Source organism: Psittacula echo (assembly GCF_963264785.1).
Source record: "Psittacula echo genome assembly, chromosome: 28".
In the NCBI taxonomy this organism is placed as follows: Eukaryota; Metazoa; Chordata; class Aves; order Psittaciformes; family Psittacidae; genus Psittacula; species Psittacula echo.
Window position 1 is genome coordinate 1,944,781 of NC_137763.1, and position 22,934 is coordinate 1,967,714.

Sequence of the window (22,934 nt, forward strand, 5' to 3'; positions counted from 1 at the left end):
AAGGCTCAAAGGAAGATGATGGAAGAGGAAGGCTCAAAGAATGATGATGAAGGACAAAGGCTCAGAGAAGGATGACAGAAACAGAGGAAGGCTCAGAGGATGATGATGGAAGCGCAAGGCTCAGAGGAGGGTGATGGGGATGGAAGAAGGCTCAGAAGAGGATGATGGAGAAGGAAGGATCAGAGGAGGATGGCTGGGGATGGAGAAAGGCTCAGGAGAGAGGATGAAGGTTTAGAAGGTGATGATGATGGAAGAAGATTCAGATGAGGACGATGCGGCTGCCGGGAGGTTCAGAGCATGATGGTGATGATGGGGATGCGGATGCTGAGCCTCACCGCGGCACTCCGGGCACAGCCAGCGGCACCGGCGCTGACTCAGCAGCGTCACCCCCGGGAACAGCCCCTGGCAGCCAGCGCAGGACCTGGAGGGGGGGGAAACAGGAGGATGAACCCCCCCCAACAGCCCCCCAAGACCCCTTGAACCCCACCAGGACCCCCCCAACCCCCTCCAGGCACCCCCTGGACCCCCCAGGACCTCCCAATCCCCCTCAGCCCCCCCCCCAGATTCCACCAGGACCCCCCCAAGGACACCCCCCCCCCCCGCAAGGAATCCCCATTGGACCCGTCCCCAAGCCCCGCCCCTTTTGCCCAGGCCACGCCCCCCCGCTCACATTACCGCCCCCTGCTGGGGGGGCTCCGGAGGGGGCCGCTTCCGGGTGCGCCGCGGGAGGGGCGGGTCCGGCAGCGGAGGGGGCGGAGCCTCGGACGGAGGAGGGGGCGTGGCCAACTTCTCCGGGGGCGGGGCTTCCACCGTAGGGGGCGGGGTCTCCACCGCTTCAGCCTCGCCCACCGGCTCCTCGGGCGCGGGGGGGGGCTCCGGGGGTGGCCCCGGGGGGGGGCCATGGGGTTGGTGCCATTTGGGGCCCTTCCGGGCCTGGACAAGGAGGGAAAGGGGGGGTTATGGGGGAGGGGGGGCACATTTGGGGTCCCCACCATTTTAACCCGCTCCCATTTGGGGACCCCCTCCCCCTCCCTAATTTAGGCTCTCCTCAACCTCCCCATGGACCCCCCCCATTTTAGCCCCCCCTTTATTTGACCCCCACAGAGACCCCCCCATTGCCCTACTTTGGGGACCACCCCTCCATTATTACCCCCTTAACTCCCCCATAACCTTGAGACCCCCTCCCCCCCCATTTTGGAGACCCCCCCTCTTATTTTACCCCCTTGACCCCCCCCTTTTTGGGGTACCCCCTAATTCCATGGTACCCCCCCCAACCTTCCCCCCTCAACAGGACACGTTCAGGCTTCCCCCCCCAACTGGTTTCTCTTTGGTCCAATGATCCCCTCCCCCCCTTAGTTTTGGGCACCCCCCAAGTATTGGGGACCCCCCCCTCACTTTGGGGGGGCCAGGACGCTCCAGCCCATTCTTGAAGTCAAAGTTGCCGAGGTCCCCGTTCGGGTCCAAGGAACCGGCTCAGCTCGATCTTGCTCCGAAACTTCTCCCCTGTGGGGCTGGAGGGGACCCCAACATCATGGGGGGGGGGGGTGTGGGTGGGTGGAGGGGGTGGAACCCCCCCTTTGGGGTTCCATTGATGGGGGGCGCACCCCAAAACCCAATGGGGAGCATGGGGATGGATGGAAGGAAGGGAAATGGGGGGGGGGTCTAAGATAGAGCATCCCAAAGTGGTCCCCATCATCCCAAAATGGGGGTGGATGGGGGGGGGAGCTTGAAGCTGATCTGGGTGTAAACGGGGGGGCTTAAAGAGATCGACTGGGGGGGTGGAAGGGGGGGCCCCATAAGTGCCCCTATGGGGGGGTTAAGAGCAGGGGGACCCCATAAGTGCTCCTATGGGGGGGGATTGAGAGTATGGGGCTCCCATAAGTGCCTCTATAGGGGACTTAAAGGCATGGGGGGCCCATAAGTGTCCCTATGGGGGGGGCTTAAAGGCATGGGGGTCCCATAAGTGTCCCTATGGGGGTGTTAAAGGCATGGGGGTCCCATAAGCGCCCCTATGGGGGGGTTAAGGTTATGGGGGCCCCATAAGCGCCCCTATGGGGTACCTCTGGTAATAGGTGTCGGTGCGGCCGCAGGTGGCTCCCGACTTCCGGAACGCTTCCCGGCGCTTCCAGCCGGGCCCCAGCGTGGGACATTCCACCCAGCCCTCCGCCATGGTGCCCGGGGGGGGCTACTGCGGGATGGGGGGGTCAGGATGGAGCCCAGGGAGCCCCAAAACCACCCTGAACCCACCCCAAACCCCACATAAATCACCTCGAAACTCCCCTAAATCACCCCAAAGTTCACCTAAATCACCCCAAACCTGCCCCTAAACTCCCCAAATGACCCCAGAAGTCCCCTAAACCACAACCGAACTACCCTAAACTACCCCAAAACTCCCCTAAATCACCCCAAAATTCACCTGAATCACACCAAACCTCCCCTAAATCACCCCAGAACCCACCTAAATCACCCCAAATCCACCTAAATCACCCCAAAATCCATCTAAACCACCCCAAAACCCACCTAAATCACCCTAAATCCACCTAAATCACCCCAAAATCCACCTAAACCATCCCAAAATCCACCTAAACCACCCCAAAATCCACCTAAATCACCCCAAACCCCCCTGAACTCCCCCAATCACCCCTAAAGCCCCCCCACCAAACTACCCCAAAACCCACTTAAATCACCCCAAAGCTCACCTAAAGCACCCCAAAACACCCCCATGCCCCTCTAGACCCACCCCAAAACCCCCCAAGCCACCCCCAAAACTGCCCAGATCACCCCAAAACCCACCTAAATCACCCCAAAAATCATCTAAGCCGCCCCCAACCGGCACCGGCCCCGGGCTTAGGCTCCGCCCCCAAACACAACCAGGCCCCGCCCCCTCCGTACCCCGTGACCTCCGGAACTGGCCCCTCCCCCCTCCCCACACTCAACCCCCACCCCCCCCCCCCAACCTGCTCTAAACCTGCCCCTCCCCCCCCTCCGGATACCCCCGAAACTGCCCCTCCCCCCCCAAACACCCCCAAATCCACCCCTTCCCCCCCCCCGAAGAGGCCCCTCCCCCACAAGCCCCCCAAAACCGGCTCTTCCTCCCCAAAAAGGACCCCAAAACCCCCCTGCCCCCCCCCAATCTGCCCCTTTCCCTCCTTAAACCACCCCAAAACCGGTTCCTCCCCCCCAAACCCCCCCTCCCCCCCCCAAACCGACCCCTCCCCCCCAAAACACCCCAAGAACAGCCCCTCCTCCCCCCGAGACCCCAAATCCACCCCTCCCCCCCCAAACCGAACCCTCCCCCGCCCCCAAAACCAGTCCCGAAACTGCCCCTCCCCCCTCACAACCCCCCCCAATCCGGCCCCTCCCCCTCCCCCCCTCCCCGCTCCCCTCCCCCCCCCGGTACCGGTTCGTTCATGGTCGGTCCCGATCGTGGCGCAGCGGCGCGGGAGCAGCGCGCGAGGGGCGTGGCCGGGCCGCGGGGCGGGGCCTCGGGGGAGCCGGAAGCGGAAGAGCACGCGCGGGAAACAGGGAGGGAGGGGGGACCACGTGATGCGTCTTTGGCCAATGGAGAAGAGAGGAGCGGGGGAAAGGGGCGAGGCTTGGCGCTGGGCGAAGGAGGAAGTGGTGCAGCACGTGACCCCCGAAGGGGACGTCAGCTGACGGGGGAGCGCGGTGGGAGGGATTTATGCAAATGAGGGGCGGTCACGTGAGGCCGTGCCACCGCCCACCAGCAAACAGCTTCCCGCGGGAGCCCGCGCGCGCGGGGGAGCAGCACGTGACGCCGAGGGGGCGGGGCTATGCTAATGAGCCCCGGCGGGGCCCAGAGCCGCTGTAGAGTCCCCATTGGCTCTATAGAGACCACCTAGACCCTATCGAGACCCCATAAGCCCTATAGAACCCCCACAGGCCCTATAGATCCCACACATGGATCACATAAGGACCCCCAACAGACCCCATACAGACACTCCTGGCCCTAAAGAGCTTTTTCAGCTCTATAGGATACCTCCCACTCCCCAGAGGGACCTCCCAACCCCATAAAGCCCCTCTGGTGCCATAGGGACCACCTCCAGCCCTATAGGAGACTTCTGGGCTCCATGTGCCCCTCCTGCCCTATAGACCCCCAATCCCTATAGACACTCTTCTGCCCTATAGACACCCCAAGCTCTATTGCCACCCTGCACTCTATAACTCCCCTAACCCTATAGCCCCAGGACCATATAGACTCCCCCCACTCTATACCCCCCCAGCCCTATAGAACCCCCTCAGCTCCACAGACGCCCCACATCCACCTCCCTTGACACCCATTTTATTTGGGGGACAGCAGGGTTGGGGTAGGATCTATGGCGGGGGATCCTCCATGGAGGGGTCCATGGGGAGAGTCCATGGGGGTCCTGGGGGGGGGGTCCATGGAAGGGTCCATGGATGGTCCATGGGGGAGCATCCTCCATGGAGGGGTCCATGGGGGTGTCCCAGAGGTATCCATGGAGGATCCATGGGGGTGTCCATGGGGGTCCTGGGGGGGGGTCCATGGACGAGTCCATAGAGGGTCCATAGGGGAGCATCCTCCATGGAGGGGTCCATGAGGGTGTCCATGGAGGGGTCCATGGAGGGGTCCATGGAGGGGGTCCATGGGGGGTCCATGAGGGGTCCATCGGGGCGTCCATGGGGGGGTCAGCGCTCGGAGCGCAGGTCGGTGGTGAGGGGGTCGTGCTGGATGGTTTGGTGCAGCATCAGCGCCAGCAGCCCCGCGCGGTTCGTCATGGCCGCCCGCACGTTGCGCTCCTGCTCGAAGAGCTCGTCCAGCTTGTACCACTGCGGGGACAGGGGGATAGCCATGGGCACAGCGGCCAGGACACAGTCAGGGACATGGGGATACCCACGGGGACAGGGACATCGGGGACACCCATTGGGATAGGGACAGGGAAATGGGGACATCCATGGGGACAGGGGCCAGGACACAGGGACATGGGGACAGCAACAGGGACAGGTGCCAGGACACAGTCAGGGACACGGGGATACCCCTGGGGATAGCAACAGGACACAGCAATTGGGACAGGGACATGGGGATACCCATGGGGATAAGGACAGGGACATGGGGACACCCTTGGGGACAGGGGCCAGGACACACTCAGGGACATGGGGACACTGGCAGGGACATGGGGATACCCATGGGGATAGGGACAGGGAAATGGGGATACCCATGGGAGCAGCGCACAGCAACAGGGACATGGGGACAGGGATGGGACATTGGGATGCCCATGGGGACAGGGGCCAGGACACTGGGGTGCCCCTGCTATGGCACTGGAGATCCTGAGGTCCACCCAGTGTCCCACTGGGGCCATTTGGGTGCCCTTGGGGTGCCCCTGGAGTCCCATTGGGGTGCCCTGGTATCCCATTGGTGCTATTGCAGCGCCCCCAGCATCCCATTGGTGCCCTTGGTGTGCCCCTGGCTTCCTATTGGGGCTCCCCTGGCTTCCCATTGGTGCCCTTTGGGTGCCCCTGGCATCCCATTGGCGCCCTTGTGGCGCCCCCGGCATCCCATTGGTGCCCTTGTGGCACCCCCGGCATCCCATTGGTGCCCTTGCGTTCCCCCTGGCATCCCATTGGTGCCCTTGTGGCACCCCCGGCATCCCATTGGTGCCCTTGCGTTCCCCCCGGCATCCCATTGGTGCCCTTGCGTTCCCCCCGGCATCCCATTGGTGCCCTTGCGGTGCCCCTGGCATCCCATTGGTGCCCTCGCAGCGCCCCCAGCATCCCATTGGTGCCCTTGCGGTGCCCCCGGCATCCCATTGGCGCCCTTGCATTCCCCCCAGCATCCCATTGGCGCCCTTGCATTCCCCCCGGCATCCCATTGGTGCCCTTGCATTCCCCCCAGCATCCCATTGGCGCCCTTGTGGCACCCCCGGCATCCCATTGGTGCCCTTGTGGCACCCCCGGCATCCCATTGGCGCCCTTGCATTCCCCCCAGCATCCCATTGGCGCCCTTGCATTCCCCCCGGCATCCCATTGGCGCCCTTGCATTCCCCCCAGCATCCCATTGGCGCCCTTGCATTCCCCCCGGCATCCCATTGGTGCCCTTGCGGCGCCCCCGGCATCCCATTGGTGCCCCGCTCACCACGCGGACGCGCTCCAGGTCCACCTCTGCCCGGCGCAGTTTCTCCCAGCAGTAGTGCCGGTGGCAGCGGCGCTTGGGCGCGCGGCAGAACTCCCCGGTGAGCTCGAACACGTCCCGCACCAGCGGGCACCCGCACACCTCGTCCGCAGGCACCTATGGGGGAGCCCGCAGGGAGGGGTGGGGATGCGTTGTAGGTGCAGGCTATGGGATGGAGGGGGTGAGCGCCCCATAGCACCCATGGGTGCAGCCTATAGCACCTATAGTGTAGTGTGGGTGCCCCCATCCCGCCTAGGAGTGCACCCTAGAGCATGGGGAGCACCCCACAGCACCTATGGGTGCAGGTTGTGGGATGGAGGGTGTCCCATGGTGCTCATAGGCGAAGCTACAGGCAGGGGTGCATCACGCAGCACCCATGGGTGCAGGGTATAACATGGTGTGAGCACCCCCCAGCACCCATGGGTGCACCCTATAGCATGGTGAGCACCACCAGCACCTACAGGTGCTGTTCGTGGCATGGTGGGCACCCATGGGTGCACCCTATAGCACGGTGTGAGCACCCCCCAACACCCATGGGTGCAGCCCATAGCACGGTGAGCATCACACAGCACCCATGGGTGCCCCCTATAGCATGGTGTAAGCACCCCACAGCACCCATGGGTGCCCCCTATAGCATGGTGTAAGCACCCCACAGCACCCATGGGTGCACCCCAACCTCCTCCATCCCCCTCCCATCCCCACAGGCTCCCCATAACCCCACTCCTTTCCCCTTTGCCCCCCCCCCCCAACCATGGCCCCCATTGCCCCCCAGCACCCATGGGTGCCCTCACCTTGGGGTCCCTCGAGTGCTCAGGGCACAGCACCTGCAGGCGCTTGCAGTAGGTCTTGCTTTGGGGGTTGTAGACGTCACAGAAGAGGCGGGTGGCTCTGGGGGGGGGGACCCAAAGTGTCGGGGGGGCACCCATGGGTGCATGACACCCCCCTATGGGTGCCCCCCCCCTACTCACCCCTCGATGCGTGTGGGGTACATGGACCCGAAGGACGTTTGGCTCTCGTACTGCAGTAAAGGGGGGGGGGCTATAGGTGCTGGGGGCCTATAGACACCCCCCTTAGAGGCCCCACAGAGCCCCATAGTGGGGTCCGTATGGCACCTATAGCCCCCCAAGGTATGCTATATCCACCTTATAGCCCCACAGCAAGGTCCATACAGCTCCTATAGCCCCCAGGGAGCCCCTATAGTACCCCACAGCAGGGTCCATATGGTCCCTATAGCCCCCAGGAAGACCCTATACCCCCTATAGTGCCCCACAGCAGAGTCCATACAACCTCTGTAGCTGCCCAATATAACACGTGAGCCCTACACAACCACTATACAGCCTTTCAAAATACCCTATATCCCCCATACAGCCCCACAGCGGGCTCCATATGGCCCCTATAGCTCATAGCAAGCCCCTATACCACCCCACAGCAGGGTCCATCCAACCCCTATAGCCCCCCAATATAACACATAAGCCCTACACACCCACTATACAGCTTCTCAAAATACTCTATATCTGCCATACAGCCCCACAGCAGGGTCCATATGGCCCCTATAGCCCATAGGAAGCCCCTAAAGCCATAGGAAGCCCCTCTATCACCCCACAGCAGGGTCCATACAAGCGCTACAGCCCCCAATATAACCCCCCTATAACCCCTCCACAGCCACTATACAGCCTCCCGAAATACCCTATATCCCCCATATGGCCCCTATAGCCCACCGAAAGCCCCTATAGCCTATAGGAAGCCCCTCTACCACCCCACAGCAGGATCCACCCAGCCCCCTAGGGTGCCCAGCAGGAATCCTCCGGGCTGTGTGGGGCTGCTGTTGAGGCCTGGGGGCATCCCCACGGGTGCCTATAGGACCCATAGGCGCCTATAGGGCCCATCGGTACCTTGGCGTAGCAGCGCTCCATGTGCCGCAGCGCCACCTTGGGGTTGATGGGGTGACCGCAGGAGACGCAGAAGATCTGCAGGTCCGTGTCCTCGCTGTCCCCCTCCGTGCTCTGGGGGGGGGGGTGGTGTCAGGGGGGGACCCCAAAAGCCTTGGGAGTGTTTTGGGGTTCGGAGGGGTCCCCAAGGATGGGGGATGGGGAAAGGGTTTAGGGGGTCCTCAGGACCCAAGGGGGTGTTTTGGGGTTCAAGAGGTCCCAAAGCAAAGGGGATGGGGGGGGTGTTAAAGGGTTCAAGGGGACCCCAAGAGCCTGGGGGAAGGCGCTGGGGTTCAGGGGGGTCCCCATGTCCCCGGGGGGGTGCTTTGGGGTTCAGGGGTCCCCAAGAAGGGGGTTGGGGGGGTTAAGGGGTTCAGGGGGGTCCCTCTGATCCGGGGGGAGGGGGGGATGTTTTGGGGGCCCCCCCCAACCCCACCTCCTCGTCCTCGCGGGCCGGGTGCCCCTTGGCGCGGGCGATGAGCGCCTCGAGCTCGTGGAAGCGCCGCTCCATCTCCTGCAGCCGCAGCCGCGCCTGGTGCTGCTCCCGCCGGATGCGCTCCAGGAGCCGCTTCCCGTGCTCCTCCGCCACGCACGGGCTCTGCTGCCACTGCTGGATGCGCTGCGGCAGGATCTCGTAGATCCGGCTGCGGGGGAACGGGAGCAACGGGATCCAATGGGATCAAGGGGATCCAATGGGGCAGGATCTCGTAGATCCGGCTGCGGGGGAACGGGAGCAACGGGATCCAATGGGATCAAGGGGATCCAATGGGGCAGGATCTCGTAGATCCGGCTGCGGGGGAACGGGAGCAACGGGATCCAATGGGATCAAGGGGATCCAATGGGGCAGGATCTCGTAGATCCGGCTGCGGGGGAACGGGAGCAACGGGATCCAATGGGATCAAGGGGATCCAATGGGGCAGGATCTCGTAGATCCAGCTGCGGGGGAACGGGAGCAATGGGATCCAATGGGATCAAGGGGATCCAATGGGGCAGGATCTCGTAGATCCAGCTGCGGGGGAACGGGAGCAACGGGATCCTATGGGATCCACTGGGGCAGGATCTCGTAGATCTGGCTGCAGGGGAACGGGAGCAACAGGATCCAATGGGATCCACTGGGATCAATGGGATCCAATGGGATCCAATGGGGCAGGATCTCGTAGATCCGGCTGCGGGGGAAGAGGAGCAACGGGATTCAATGGGATCAAGGGGATCCAATGGGGCAGGATCTCGTAGAGCCAGCTGTGGGAGAATGGGCCCAATGGGATCAATGGGATCCAATGTGGGATCCATGGGGGCAGGATCTCGTAGATTGAGCTGTGGAAGAATGGGATCAATGGGATCCACAGGATCCATTGGGATCCACTGGGATCAATGGGATCCAATGGGGCAGGATCTCATAGATCCGGCTGCGGGAGAACAGGATCAATGGGATCCACGGGATCCATTGGGGCAGGATCTCACAGATCTGGCTGCAGGACAGAGGGAATGGGATAATGGGATCACTGGGATCCAGCGTGGGATCCACTGGGGGAGGAGCTCATAGATCTGGCTGTGAGATAGGAAATGGTTCATGGGATCCCTGGGATGCAGTGTGGGACCCACTGCTGGATGTGCTGAGGGAAGGATCAATACGGATCCCAGGGGTACCCTACAGCTCTATTACACTCTATATCAGCTCATACTGGTCTGTACTGGTCCGTATTAGTCAGTCTATACTGGTGTATACTGATCTACACTAGTCTACAGTGGTTTCTAGTATCATGTACTGGTCTATACTGGTCCGTACTGGTCAATACAAGTCCATAGTGGTCTATACTGGTCCATATTGGTCTACACTAGTCCACAGTGGTTTCTAATACTCAGTACCGGTCTATGCGTATCCATACTGCTCTATACCGGTCCACAGTTGTCTATACTGGTCCATGCTCATCTGTAGTGGTCTATACTGGCCTATACTGGTCCATAGTGATCTATATCTCTCCATATTGGTCTATACTGGCCTATACTGGTCCATAGTGATCTATACCCGTCCATATTGGCCTATACTGGTCTGTACTGGTCCATACTCACTTGGCGGCCAGTTTGACCCCGCAGGCCTCGCTGCAGTACTTGGAGGGCGGCCGGGCCGGGCGGGTGCAGCCGGGGCCCAGGCACTGCCCCAGCCCCGCCGGGTCCCGCGTGTCGGCGCGCTCAGGGTGGCGGCTGCGCTCCCGGTGCCGCGGCTTCTGCCGGTGCCGCTTGTAGCGCTCCTCCTTCTGCGGCCACAGGGGGCGACAGTGAGCAACAGGGGGCAGTGGCGCACAGTGAGGAGCAATGGGGGCAATAGCGGGTGACAGAGGGCGAGAGGGGCAATAGTGAGCAATAGGAGGTGATAGAGGGCAAAAGGGGGTGACAGGGGGCAATGGGGGGCGATAGTGAGCGATAGGGGGTGACAGGGGGCAATAGAGGGCAATGGGAGGCGATGGAAGGGTGATGGGGGCAACAGTGAGCGATATGGGGCAAGAGGGGCAATAAGGGGTGAGGGGGCAAGGGGGGCAATAGGGGGTGACGGGGGGTGATAGGGGAAGACAGGGGACAATAGTGGTTGATAGGGGCAATAGGGGGCAATAGTAAGCAATAGGGAGTGATAGGCGGCAATAGTGGGTGACGGGGCAATAGCGGTTGATGGGGGCGATAGGGGTGACAGGAGGCAATAGGGGCAATAGTGCATGATAGGGAGCCATAGTGTGCAATAGCAGGCAACAGTGACCCTCCCAGTAAGAATCAGAGCCTCCCAGTAAGCCCCAGTCATACCAGTAGGACCCCATGGGCCACCAGAAGCCCTCCCAGTAACCCTTTGGCCATCCCAGTAGCTCCCAGTAACCTCCAGTTCACACCAGTGCAGGCCCAGGGCCCACCAGTGCCCCCCCAGAGCCTCTCCAGTGGCTCCCAGTAACCCTCCTAAGGACTCCCAGTAAACCCCAGTGCCCCTCCCGCCCACCATTAGGCCCAGTATAGACCAGTATAGACCAGTATAAACCAGTACACACCTTCTTGTCCGACTTCTTCTCCCGGCGCTTGACGTGTTTGACTTTGACGGCGCGTTTGCGCAGGACGGGGTCGAGGAAAGGGGCGTCCTCGGGGTCACTGAGCCACGGCTGGAGGGGAACACGCCAAGAACACATCTAAACACGCTTAAAACACAGCTCTACACGCTTAAAACATGTCTCACTGTGTCGCTGCATGCTTAAACCACAGCTCTACATGCTTAAAGCATGCCCCGATATGTCCCTGCATGCTTAAAACAGCTCTGCAGGCTTAAAACATGTCTTGATGTGCTTGTGCATGCTTAAAATACAGCTCTACGTGCCTAAAACATGCCTTGATGTGTCCCTACGTGCTTAAAACACAGCTCGACACAGTTAAAACATGTCTTGATGTGCCATTGCATACTTAAAACACAGCTCTACATGCTTACAACATGCCTCAATGGGCTCCTGCATACTTAAAACATAGCTCTACATGCTTAAAACATGCCTCAGTGTGCTTGTGCACGCTTAAAACACAACTCTACATGCTTAAAGCATGTGCCTCACTGAGCCCCTGCATGCTTAAAACACAGCTCTACACACTTAAAACATGTCTTGATGTGCTTGTGGGTGCTTAAAACACAGCTCGACACGCTTAAAACATGTCTTGATGTGTCCCTACAAGCTTAAAACACAGCTCTACATGTCTACATGTCTCAATGTGCTCCTACGTGCTTAGTACACGCTTTGGCACACCTGAACTTGCTCAGCACATGCCATAACATGGCAAAACACGCTTAGAACACATCTCTACATGCCTAAATAAGGCTCGAATATGGCTCAGCGCATCCAAGCGTGCTTAGGCATGTGCTTTGACAGGCATAAACATGCTGAAGCGTGCCTCAACATACTTAAAACACGCTTCACCATGCTTTGACACACGTAAACATGCTTAAAATGTGCCTCAATGCACTTAAAACACACTAAAACCACGCCCTAGCATGCTAAGAACACGTCTCAGTAAATGTTGATGCTTAAACCAGGGGGATTTGGGGTCCCCAAGGCTGAATCTGGGCCATTTTGGGGCAATTCTGGTGGCATTTGGTGCATTCTGGGGGGATGTGGGGTCCCCAGAGCCCAATTGGGGCCATTTTGGAGCCATTCGAGTGGGATGTGGTGCATGTTGGGGGGGGTTTGGGGTGCCCCCAGCCCTGGTTTGGGTGCCTTCAGGTACCGGGGGGGTCCTCACCAGGCCGTGCTCATCGAAGGCTCCGGCGCAGAGCTCCTGGTAGAGCCGGGGGTCGAGCGGCAGCTCCTCGTCCGAGAGGTTCTCGGGGGGCCCCGCGGCCCCGAGCTGCTCCTTCAGCAGCTCCAGCTCCCCCTCGCGCCCCCGGGCCAGCTGGGGGGGGTCAGCATCAAAGCCACCCCAGACCCACAGCCGGGTAGCGGGGGGACCCCCCTATTGCCACTATGGGGGGACCTGGGTATCATGAGGACCCCTCCCCATTGCCGCCATGGGGACCCTCCTATTGCCACTATGGGGACCCCCTTATTGCCGCTATGGGGGGACCTGGGTATCGTGGGGACCCCCGTATTGCTCCCATAGGGACCCCCCTATTGCTAGAATGGGGGGACCCAGGTATCATGGGGCCCCCCCTATTGCCACCGTGGGGACCCCCCTATTGCCATCATGGGGATCCCTCTATTGCCCCTATGGGGACACCCAGGTTTCATGGGAACACCCCCTATTGCCATCAACGGGGACCCCCCCATTGCCCCTATGGGGAGCCAGGTATCATGGGGACCCCCAAACACCCCCTCCCAGCCCCATGGGACCCCCCCCAAAGGGACCCAGGGACCTCCCCCCCGCCCCATCCATGGGACCCCCCCCCTCAAGACCCCCCCAAAGGGCTCCAGGACTCACCGAGGTGGGGAAGTACTTGTAGGACTCCTGGGGGAGAAAGGGACACGTCAGGAACACGCCAAGGACACGCCAAGCACATGGACCACGTAGAGTTATATATCCCGTAACACGTTAATGCATTAAGAACATGCTAAGCACATGCTAAGAACACCTTAACACGCTATGGTGGCATTAAGCACAAAGGAAGGATATGCTAGCGCGCTAAACCACACGGCAAAGACATGCTAAGAGCACACTGACACGCTAAGCACATGCTTAAGCCACATTGTGCTCATACTAACGCCACATAAAGCACTCACCCCATGCTAAGACCACACCAAGCACACGCTAAGGACACTGTAAAGACACACTTAACACACTCTAAGGTCACGCTAAGCCCAGCCCAACCCCATGCTCCCAACACGCTAACACCATGCCAAGCACATGCTAAGGACATTGTAAAGACACACTTAAAACATATTAAGCTCACGCTAAACCCAGCTCAACCCCACTCTCCCAACAGGCTAAAACCACACTCGTAGCACACCGCAACATGCTAAAAACATGCTCCTAACACACTCCAACACACTAACAACATGCTCCAACATGCTAACAATACGCTCCCAACACACTAACACCACACTCCTAACATACTCCAGCACGCTAACAACGCACTCACAACACGCTAACATGCTCACGACACCACACGCTAACACACTCCAACATGCTAACAACATGCTCCAACATGCTAACACTCCAACATGCTAACACTCACAACACGTTAACAAGCTCCAACATGCTAATGCCACACTGCCAACACGTTAACACGCTCTAACACGCGAACACCACCCTCCAACACATTAATATGCTGCAACATGCTAACAATGCACTCACAACACGTTAACACGCTCCAACACGCTAATACGCTCCAACATGCTAACAACAAACTCACAACATGCTAACATGCTCCGACACGCTAGCAACATATTTCAACACACTCCAACATCCTAACATGCTCCAGCATGCTAACAACATGCTCCAGCATGCTAACACGCTAACAACACCCTAACAACACACTCCTAACATGCTAACAACACACTCCTAACACGCTCCAGCACACTAACTACATGCTCCAACATGCTAAGAACACGCTAACTACATGCTCCAACATGCTAACAACACTCTAATTACATGCTCCAACATGCTAACAACACACTAACTACATGCTCCAACATGCTAACAACACACTAACTACATGCTCCAACATGCTAACAACACGCTAACTACATGCTCCAACATGCTAACAACACGCTAACTACATGCTCCAACATGCTAACAACACGCTCCGCCACGCTAACCACACGCCCGACTTACACGCGCGCGCAGCTGGCACTGCCGCAGCCGGCACTTCTGGCGGATCTTGTTGGGGCCCCCAAACTTCTTCATGTCGCGGCAGAAGTCGCACTGGCCGCAGTCCTCGGGGCGCCGGCACGCTTCGCACTCCCCACACATCCGCGCCGAGCGCTTGATCTATGGGGCAGGACCCAGAAGTGAAGATCCCTATGGGGTGGGAGGGGGTGTGGGGGGGGTGTCCTCCCCACTCTATCCAACCCCCCCCCCCCATCGGGCCCCACCTTGGCCGCTCGGCCCTGCTCCAGCGCCAGCTCCTGGGCTTTGGAGCTCTCGTGCTCCCGTTCCTTCTCCCGCCACTTCTTGTGCCGGTACCGGATCTCCAGGGTGGGATCCTTCTCTGCAAGGGGGAGAAGGGGGAATAGGGGGGGCTGGGATCCACATCTGAACCCCCCAACAGCCATAAAAGGGAGCCAAGAGCCCCACTGACCCCCCTCAACCTCAACCCAGAGCCCCCGTCAAGGGGATCCAAGGATCTGGGACCTCCTTGTTGGCCCCCCAATCCCAACCCAGATCCTCCCAAAACACCTTGAAACGGGATCCAGGGATCCGGGATCCCCATTTTTCCCCCTTCAACCTCAACTCAGACCCTTTAAATACCCATAAAGGAGACCCAGGACCCCCATTTTGCCCCCCAATCCCAACCCAGACCCCCCAAAAGGCCTTCAAATGGGATCTAGGGATCCAAGACCTCCATTTCCCTTCTTCAGTCTCAACCCAGACCCTTTGAACACCCATAAAGAGAACCCGAGACCCCCATTTCCCCCCTCAACACCCATAAAAGGGATCCAGGACCCCCACTGTGCCCCCAGTCCCAACCCACAGACCCCAAAAGGCCTTCAAATGGGATCCAGGACCCCCATTTCCCTCCCGCAGTCCCCAACCAGACCCCCCCCAAACACCCATAAAGGGGATTCAGGACCCCCATTGACCCCCTCAGCACCCATGAAGAGCACCCAAACCCCCCCAGAAAGGAACCAATCCCCCCCCCCAAGCCTGCTCCTTCTCCCCATAAAGCTCAACAGAACCCCAAACGCCTCCCCCTCACAGGAAACAAGGGGGGTTTGGAAGCAATGGGGGGGTGCGGAGCCCCTATAGGGACCCCCCCATGTGGGGTCCCCCCCCCCCCGCCATGGGCTCACCGCGGCACTGGAGGCAGTACCACTCCCGGATGGCTTTGGCCATCTTCTCCGTGATGTTGATGCAGTCGCCATGGAACCACTCGTTGCAGTTGTCGCATCCGCTATGGGGGGGGGGGGGGGGGGGGAAAGGGAGGTCCTGAGCACCCCCCCCCCCCCTCCAGCCCCAAGCACCCCCATAGGGGGCCAGGGGACCCTAAAAGCACCCCCATAGAGACCCAGGGCTCCAGAACCCCCCCCAAAGGGACGCCCCCCCCAAACCCCTCTCTGAGGGACCCCCCCAAAAGGGTCCCAACCGCCCCCCAAGGAACTGAGGGGTCCTGAACCCCCCCAAGCCCCCCAAAGGGACCCCCCCAAAGCCCTCTCTGAAGTACCCAGGGCTTCAGAACCCCCCCAAACCCCCCTTAAAGGGGTCCCCAATCCCCCCTCCAAGGAACTGAGGGGTTCAGAACACCCCCAACCCCTTCCTAAAGCATCCAAGGGTCCAACCCCCTCCCCAAAGACCCCCAAATGGACCCTTCCAAACCACCCCCCCGGGTCCCAACCATCCGGACAGCCCCATAACGGGGGTCTCAGCCCCGTAACCGGGGGTCTCCGGTTCTCCCCCCCCCCACACTCACATCATGAAGCAGTTGATGTCCGGTTTGCGGCACACGCAATAAACGGGCGCGTTCTCCTCGCCCCCCGGCCCCGCTTCCGCGTCCGAGAACTCGCTGTCCTGTGGGGCCGGACACGGCAATGGTGGGGGGGTGTTCAGGGCCTCCATTGCCGGCTCCCCCACCCCATAAGGACCCATAACAACCGCTCACCATCGCCGCTCGGCCCGGACGGGCTCCGCCATAAGCCGGAAGGAGGAAGCGCTTCCCGGTTCCGCTTCCGTGTGAGGAGGCAGCGGCTCCCGTCTCGCCCACAGGCAAGATGGCGGTTCCCGCGCCTAAAATGGCGGCGGCGCATGCGTGGAGGGACACAAAATGGCGGCGCGAGGTGTGGGGCAGGTGGCAAAATGGCGGCCGCCAATGGAGGCGGCCATGTTGGGGGGGGATGTCCCCTGGACCTCCTGAGCCCCCATAGACACAGATGGGGGGGTGGGGGGGGTGTTAAGAACGTTTATTGGTGACGTAGGCGATGACGTGGGGATGTAGTGGGGGGGATATGGGGGTGCAGTTCCCTCCCATAGTGGGAGGTGGCAAAATGGCGGCCGCCTATGGAGGCAGCCATGTTGGGGATGTCCCGTGTACCTCCTGAGCCCCCATAAAGACACGTAAACGGGAGTGTAAGAACGTTTATTGGGGGGACATAGTGACGTAGGGGGGGACGTAGTGACGTAAGAGGGTGATATAGGGACGTACGGGTGGGTCTATAGGGGACCTATAGGTCCCCCCCTTCACTCCTCACTCGCGCTGAGCCTCCAGGGGGCGCTGCAGCTTCTCCAGCTCCTCAGCCAACCTGAAGGGGGCGGGGCCTGAGCGGGTGTGGGCGGGGCCACGTGGTCCCCTATGGGCGGGGCCGGGGGGGCGGTACCCACCTGTCCCGGCGGTGCTGGCAGCTCTGACGCCGCGCAAGCTCCGCCCCCAGGCGTTGCCCCGCCCACTCCGCCTCCTGCTCCACCAATCGGCTGTGAGAACAGGGTGGGGGGTGGGGAGTCAGGGGGGCAGAGGGCGGGGCCAGGGACAGAATGGGCGGGGGCAAAGCGTCTGGGGGCGGGGCCAAGCACGAGGTGGGCGGGGCCTCCGGGCGCTCACATGGCCACGAAGGCTTCGGGTCCCAGCTGCTGCTCTGCCTCCTGCAGGTGGCGCTCTGCAGGGGGGCGGGGCTTGTTACCGTGGGGGGGCTGCAACCATGGTGGCAATGGGGGGGGGGACATGGGTTCAATAGGGGGGGACACATGGGTTCCATGGGGAGGGGAGACATGGGTTCAATGAGGGGAAGATGGTGGCAATGGGGGGGGCCATGGGTTCAATTCGGGGGGGGGAACTTTGATTTCATGGCGGGGAGACATGGGTTTAATGGGGGGGGACATGGTGGCAATGGGGGGGCCATGGGTTCAAAGTGGTGGGCATGGGTTTAATGGGGGGGGCCATGGGCTCAATGGGGGTCCGGGGCTCACCCTGGCTCAGCAGCTTCCCCATGGCCTCCTCCAGCCGCTCCAGTTCAGCCTCCAAATGGGCTGGGGCCTGCAGGGGAGGAGGGGGCATGGGGGTAGGGGGCGGGGCTATGGGGTTGGGGGCGTGGCCATGGGGCCGTGGTCACGTGGGGGGGGCCTCACGTGCTCCTCCCGCAGCCTCTTGTGCTGCTCCATGATGTCTTCGAGCTGCCTCCAGAACTGCTCCCTGTGTTGGCACACGCGGGTGACACCTGGGTCACGTGACCGCTGCCAGCTGCCCCGCGCCCACGTGACCCCACCTGTGCGCGCGGCGCTGCAGGCGGAGGCGGCTCCGCTGCTCCCCGGCCCCCGCCACCTCCTGCTGCCGGCTCAGGCAGCGGCCCCGGCGCCTGCGGGGTCAGGGGGTTAAAGGTCACGGGGTCAAGGTGGAGGTCACCAGGGGGTCAGGGGCTAGGGTATGGGGGGCAGAAGTCATGGGGGACAAAGGGGGTCAAGGGTCAAGGGGGGGTCAGAAAGCACTTGGGATCAGTAGGGGAGTGGGGGGGTGAGGGGTCAACAGGGGTCAGAGGTCATCAGGGTGTGGACAGAGGTCACCAATGGTCACCCAATGGATGGGGTGTGAGGGGTTGCCTGTGGGGTCAGAGGTCATCCAGATGTCAAGGGTCAGTGGTCACATGATGTGTTTGGAGGGGGGGTTGATCACAGAAGGACCCCGTGACCTCTCTCGCTCACCTTTGACCTTCGGCCTCCACCTCCTCCCTGCGCAGCCGCGCCACCCGCAGCGCCTCTGGGGGGGGGTGGACAATGAAGGGACCCCCAAAACCCCCCCTTGAGCCCCCCCAAACCCCCCCTTGAACCCCCCAACACCTCCTTGACCCCCCCAAACCCTCCCCTGAATACCCCAAACCACCTCATTGACCCCCAAAAGACCCCACTGAACCCCCGAAACACCCCTGGACCCTCCCGAAACACCCCCATGAACCCCCCAAACCCCCCCTTGAACCCCCTTAACCCTCCCTTGAACCCCCCCAAAGCCCCCCTTGAACCCCTCAACCCCCCCTTGAACCCCCTTAACCCCCCCTTGAACCCCCCTTGAACCCTCCAGACCCCAAAGTGGCCCCATGCCATGGCCTCACCCTGCTTCTGCTGCCAGAGCCCCTCCAGCGCCGTGCGACGCTCCTCTACTGCTGCCAGCACCCAAACCCAGGGTGTTTCCCCCCAAAACAGAGTCCCCCTTAAACAGTAGGGCCCCCAAACACTGGGTTCCCCCCCCCCAACCAGCAGGGTCCCCCCCAATGCTAAGGGAGCCCCCAAACATTGGGGTCCCCCCCATCCCCGGGGGTCCCCACTCACGCTGCTGCAGGTGCCGGTGCAGCCCCTGGCTGTGTCCCTGCGCCTCCGCCAGCTCCCGCGCTGCGGCCTCGCGTGCTGGGGGGGGATGGGGATGGATGGAGATGGATGAAGGTGGATGAAGGTGGATGACGATGGATGTTGGATGGAGATGGATGATGGTGGATGAAGATGGATGAAGGTGGATGACGATGGATGAAGGTGGATGACTATGGATGTTGGATGGAGATGGATGATGGTGGATGATGATGGATGAAGGTGGATGAAGGTGGATGACGATGGATGTTGGATGGAGATGGATGATGGTGGATGAAGATGGGTGAAGGTGGATGAAGGTGGATGACGATGGATGTTGGATGGAGATGGATGATGGTGGATGAAGATGGATGAAGGTGGATGAAGGTGGATGACGATGGATGAAGGTGGATGACTATGGATGTTGGATGGAGATGGATGATGGTGGATGAAGATGGATGAAGATGGATGAAGGTGGATGACGATGGATGTTGGATGGAGATGGATGATGGTGGATGAAGATGGGTGAAGGTGGATGAAGGTGGATGACGATGGATGTTGGATGGAGATGGATGATGGTGGATGAAGATGGATGAAGGTGGATGAAGGTGGATGACGATGGATGTTGGATGGAGATGGATGATGGTGGATGAAGATGGATGAAGGTGGATGAAGGTGGATGACGATGGATGTTGGATGGAGATGGATGATGGTGGATGAAGATGGATGAAGATGGATGAAGGTGGATGACGATGGATGTTGGATGGAGATGGATGATGGTGGATGAAGATGGATGAAGGTGGATGAAGGTGGATGACGATGGATGAAGGTGGATGACTATGGATGTTGGATGGAGATGGATGATGGTGGATGATGATGGATGAAGGTGGATGAAGGTGGATGACGATGGATGTTGGATGGAGATGGATGATGGTGGATGAAGATGGATGAAGGTGGATGAAGGTGGATGACTATGGATGTTGGATGGAGATGGATGATGGTGGATGATGATGGATGAAGGTGGATGAAGGTGGATGACGATGGATGTTGGATGGAGATGGATGATGGTGGATGAAGATGGATGAAGGTGGATGAAGGTGGATGACGATGGATGTTGGATGGAGATGGATGATGGTGGATGAAGATGGGTGAAGGTGGATGAAGGTGGATGACGATGGATGTTGGATGGAGATGGATGATGGTGGATGAAGATGGATGAAGATGGATGAAGGTGGATGACGATGGATGTTGGATGGAGATGGATGATGGTGGATGAAGATGGATGAAGATGGATGAAGGTGGATGACGATGGATGAAGGTGGATGACTATGGATGTTGGATGGAGATGGATGATGGTGGATGATGATGGATGAAGGTGGATGAAGGTGGATGACGATGGATGTTGGATGGAGATGGATGATGGTGGATGAAGATGGATGAAGATGGATGAAGGTGGATGACGATGGATGTTGGATGGAGATGGATGATGGTGGATGAAGATGGATGAAGATGGATGAAGGTGGATGACGATGGATGTTGGATGGAGATGGATGATGGTGGATGAAGATGGGTGAAGGTGGATGAAGGTGGATGACGATGGATGAAGGTGGATGACTATGGATGTTGGATGGAGATGGATGATGGTGGATGATGATGGATGAAGGTGGATGAAGGTGGATGACGATGGATGTTGGATGGAGATGGATGATGGTGGATGAAGATGGATGAAGGTGGATGAAGGTGGATGATGATGGATGTTGGATGGAGATGGATGATGGTGGATGAAGATGGATGAAGGTGGATGAAGGTGGATGACGATGGATGTTGGATGGAGATGGATGATGGTGGATGAAGATGGGTGAAGGTGGATGAAGGTGGATGACGATGGATGTTGGATGGAGATGGATGATGGTGGATGAAGATGGATGAAGGTGGATGAAGGTGGATGACGATGGATGTTGGATGGAGATGGATGATGGTGGATGAAGATGGATGAAGGTGGATGAAGGTGGATGACGATGGATGTTGGATGGAGATGGATGATGATGATGGATGACAATAGATGATGGATGATGATGAAAATGGATGAGGATGGATGATGGTGAAGATGGATAAAGGTGGATGATGAGGATGGATGATGATGATGATAGGTGAAGATGGATGAAGATGGACGAAGATAGACAACGATAATGGATGATGATGATGATGATGATGATGATGACGGGTGATGACGGGTAATGATGGAAGATGAATGATGATGGATGATGATGAAGATGGATGATGATGGACAGACACCATAGGGACAGACAGAGGGACCCGCGGCAGGGGTCCCCATCACTCACCCCGGTGCAGGCTGCGGATCTGGTCCAGGAGCGCCTCCGGCCGCAGGCCCCTGGCAATGGGGGGATGGAGGGGAGCTGGGGACGGACACACGCACACATACATGTAACACACGTACATATAACACACATACATGTAACACATACATGTAACACGCGTGTGCCTGGGCTCACACGGGGACACACGGGATCACACGTGTGCCTCACCCAGCGCCTCGGCACCGTCCATCACTGGAGCCTGAGGAGACACAGGGACAATGGGGACATGGGGACAATGGGGACATGGGGACATGGGGACAATGGGGACATGGGGACAATGAGGACATGGGGACAATGGGGACAATGGGGACATGGGGACAATGGGGACATGGGGACAATGGGGACAATGGGGACAATGGGGACATGGGGACAATGGGGACAATGGGGACATGGGGACATGGGGACAATGGGGACAATGGGGACAATGGGGACATGGGGACAATGGGAACAATGGGAACAATGGGACAATGGGGACATGGGGACAATGGGGATAATGGGGACAATGGGGACATGGGGACAATGGGGACATGGGGACATGGGGACAATGGGGACATGGGGACAATGGGGACATGGGGACAATGGGGACAATGGGGACATTGGGGACAATGGGGACATTGGGGACAATGGGGACATGGGGACAATGGGAACAATGGGGACAATGGGGACATGGGGACAATGGGGACAATGGGGACAATGGGGACAATGGGGACATGGGGACAATGGGGACATGGGGACAATGGGAACAATGGGAACAATGGGGACATGGGGACAATGGGGACATGGGGGGGGCATCGTCCCCATGTCCCCTCTTCCTGATGCTCTCCATCACATTCCCTCCGTCTCCCCATCATTTCCCCCCTCTCATTCCTCTCCTCTCCGTTTCTCCTCCCATTTCCCTGCATTTCCCATCCCTTCTTCCCCCCTTTTGTGCTTTTCCCCCTCCCTTCTCCATCACCTTTCTTCCCCATCAATGCTTATCCCAATTTCCCATCATCTTCCCCCCCTTTTCCACCCCTTTTCCATCCCATCTTTCCCTCTTTGCTGTCACCTCCATCGCCCGATCCCCTCTTCCCCCTCTTTCTCTCTCTTATTCCCTCCATTTTATTCTCTTTCTTCCCCCATTTTGTCCCCATTTCCCTCTTTCTTGTTCCCCTTTCCCTCCACTTCCTCACCTCTTTGCCCTTTTCCCATCCCCTTTTCCTCCATTTCCCCCCCCCCTTTCCTCTCCATTTCCTGCCCCTTTTCCATCCCCTTTTCCCCTCCTTTCATCCCAATTCCCTCCATTTTCTGCCTCATTTCCCCCCTCCATTTTCCATCACCTCCTTCACGTCCTTCCTGCCCCCTACTCCCGCCATTTCCTGTCATGGCTTCCCCTCATCTCCTATCCCCTCCACCCTCCATTTTCCGTCCCCTTTTCCTCCTTTCTTGTCCCATTTTCACCCCCTTTCCCATCACATTTCCTTCCATTTTATCACCCTTTCCCCTCCTTCCCCCCTTCCCTCCATGTTCTCTCCCCTCATTTTCTCCTATTTCCCTCCATTTTCTACCTCT

At 59.4% G+C, this 22,934-nt stretch overlaps 2 protein-coding genes across 3 annotated transcripts in view; both read right to left on the reverse strand.

The window, feature by feature from the left end:
• Positions 1 to 3,938, reverse strand: part of LOC308230845 (methyl-CpG-binding domain protein 1-like) — an 11,162-nt gene extending 7,224 nt beyond the window's left edge. The window contains 6 exon segments of the mRNA XM_080635805.1: positions 235 to 421; positions 671 to 933; positions 1,396 to 1,449; positions 1,451 to 1,511; positions 2,061 to 2,185; positions 3,401 to 3,938. Coding sequence (XP_080491931.1) covers positions 235 to 421; positions 671 to 933; positions 1,396 to 1,449; positions 1,451 to 1,511; positions 2,061 to 2,185; positions 3,401 to 3,412 — 702 coding nt within the window. The 5' untranslated portion in view covers positions 3,413 to 3,938.
• A 383-nt stretch (positions 3,939 to 4,321) lies between these two features.
• CXXC1 (CXXC finger protein 1) lies at positions 4,322 to 16,469 on the reverse strand. 2 transcript variants are annotated; one of them, XM_080635709.1, is made up of 15 exons: positions 16,346 to 16,469; positions 16,157 to 16,254; positions 15,540 to 15,640; positions 14,622 to 14,737; positions 14,362 to 14,517; positions 13,009 to 13,035; positions 12,334 to 12,483; positions 11,106 to 11,213; positions 10,147 to 10,331; positions 8,513 to 8,720; positions 8,041 to 8,151; positions 7,117 to 7,166; positions 6,940 to 7,036; positions 6,113 to 6,265; positions 4,322 to 4,809 (listed from the first exon to the last, which is right to left on the reverse strand). In XM_080635709.1, exons 1-15 carry the CDS (start codon positions 16,346 to 16,348, stop codon positions 4,669 to 4,671), a joined length of 1,704 nt encoding a protein of 567 aa, XP_080491835.1. In that variant the 5' UTR covers positions 16,349 to 16,469; the 3' UTR covers positions 4,322 to 4,668. The 2 variants fall into 2 exon arrangements, with proteins under 2 accessions (XP_080491835.1, XP_080491836.1); XM_080635710.1 differs by lacking the exon at positions 12,334 to 12,483.
• Between the last annotated feature and the right edge of the window lie 6,465 nt (positions 16,470 to 22,934).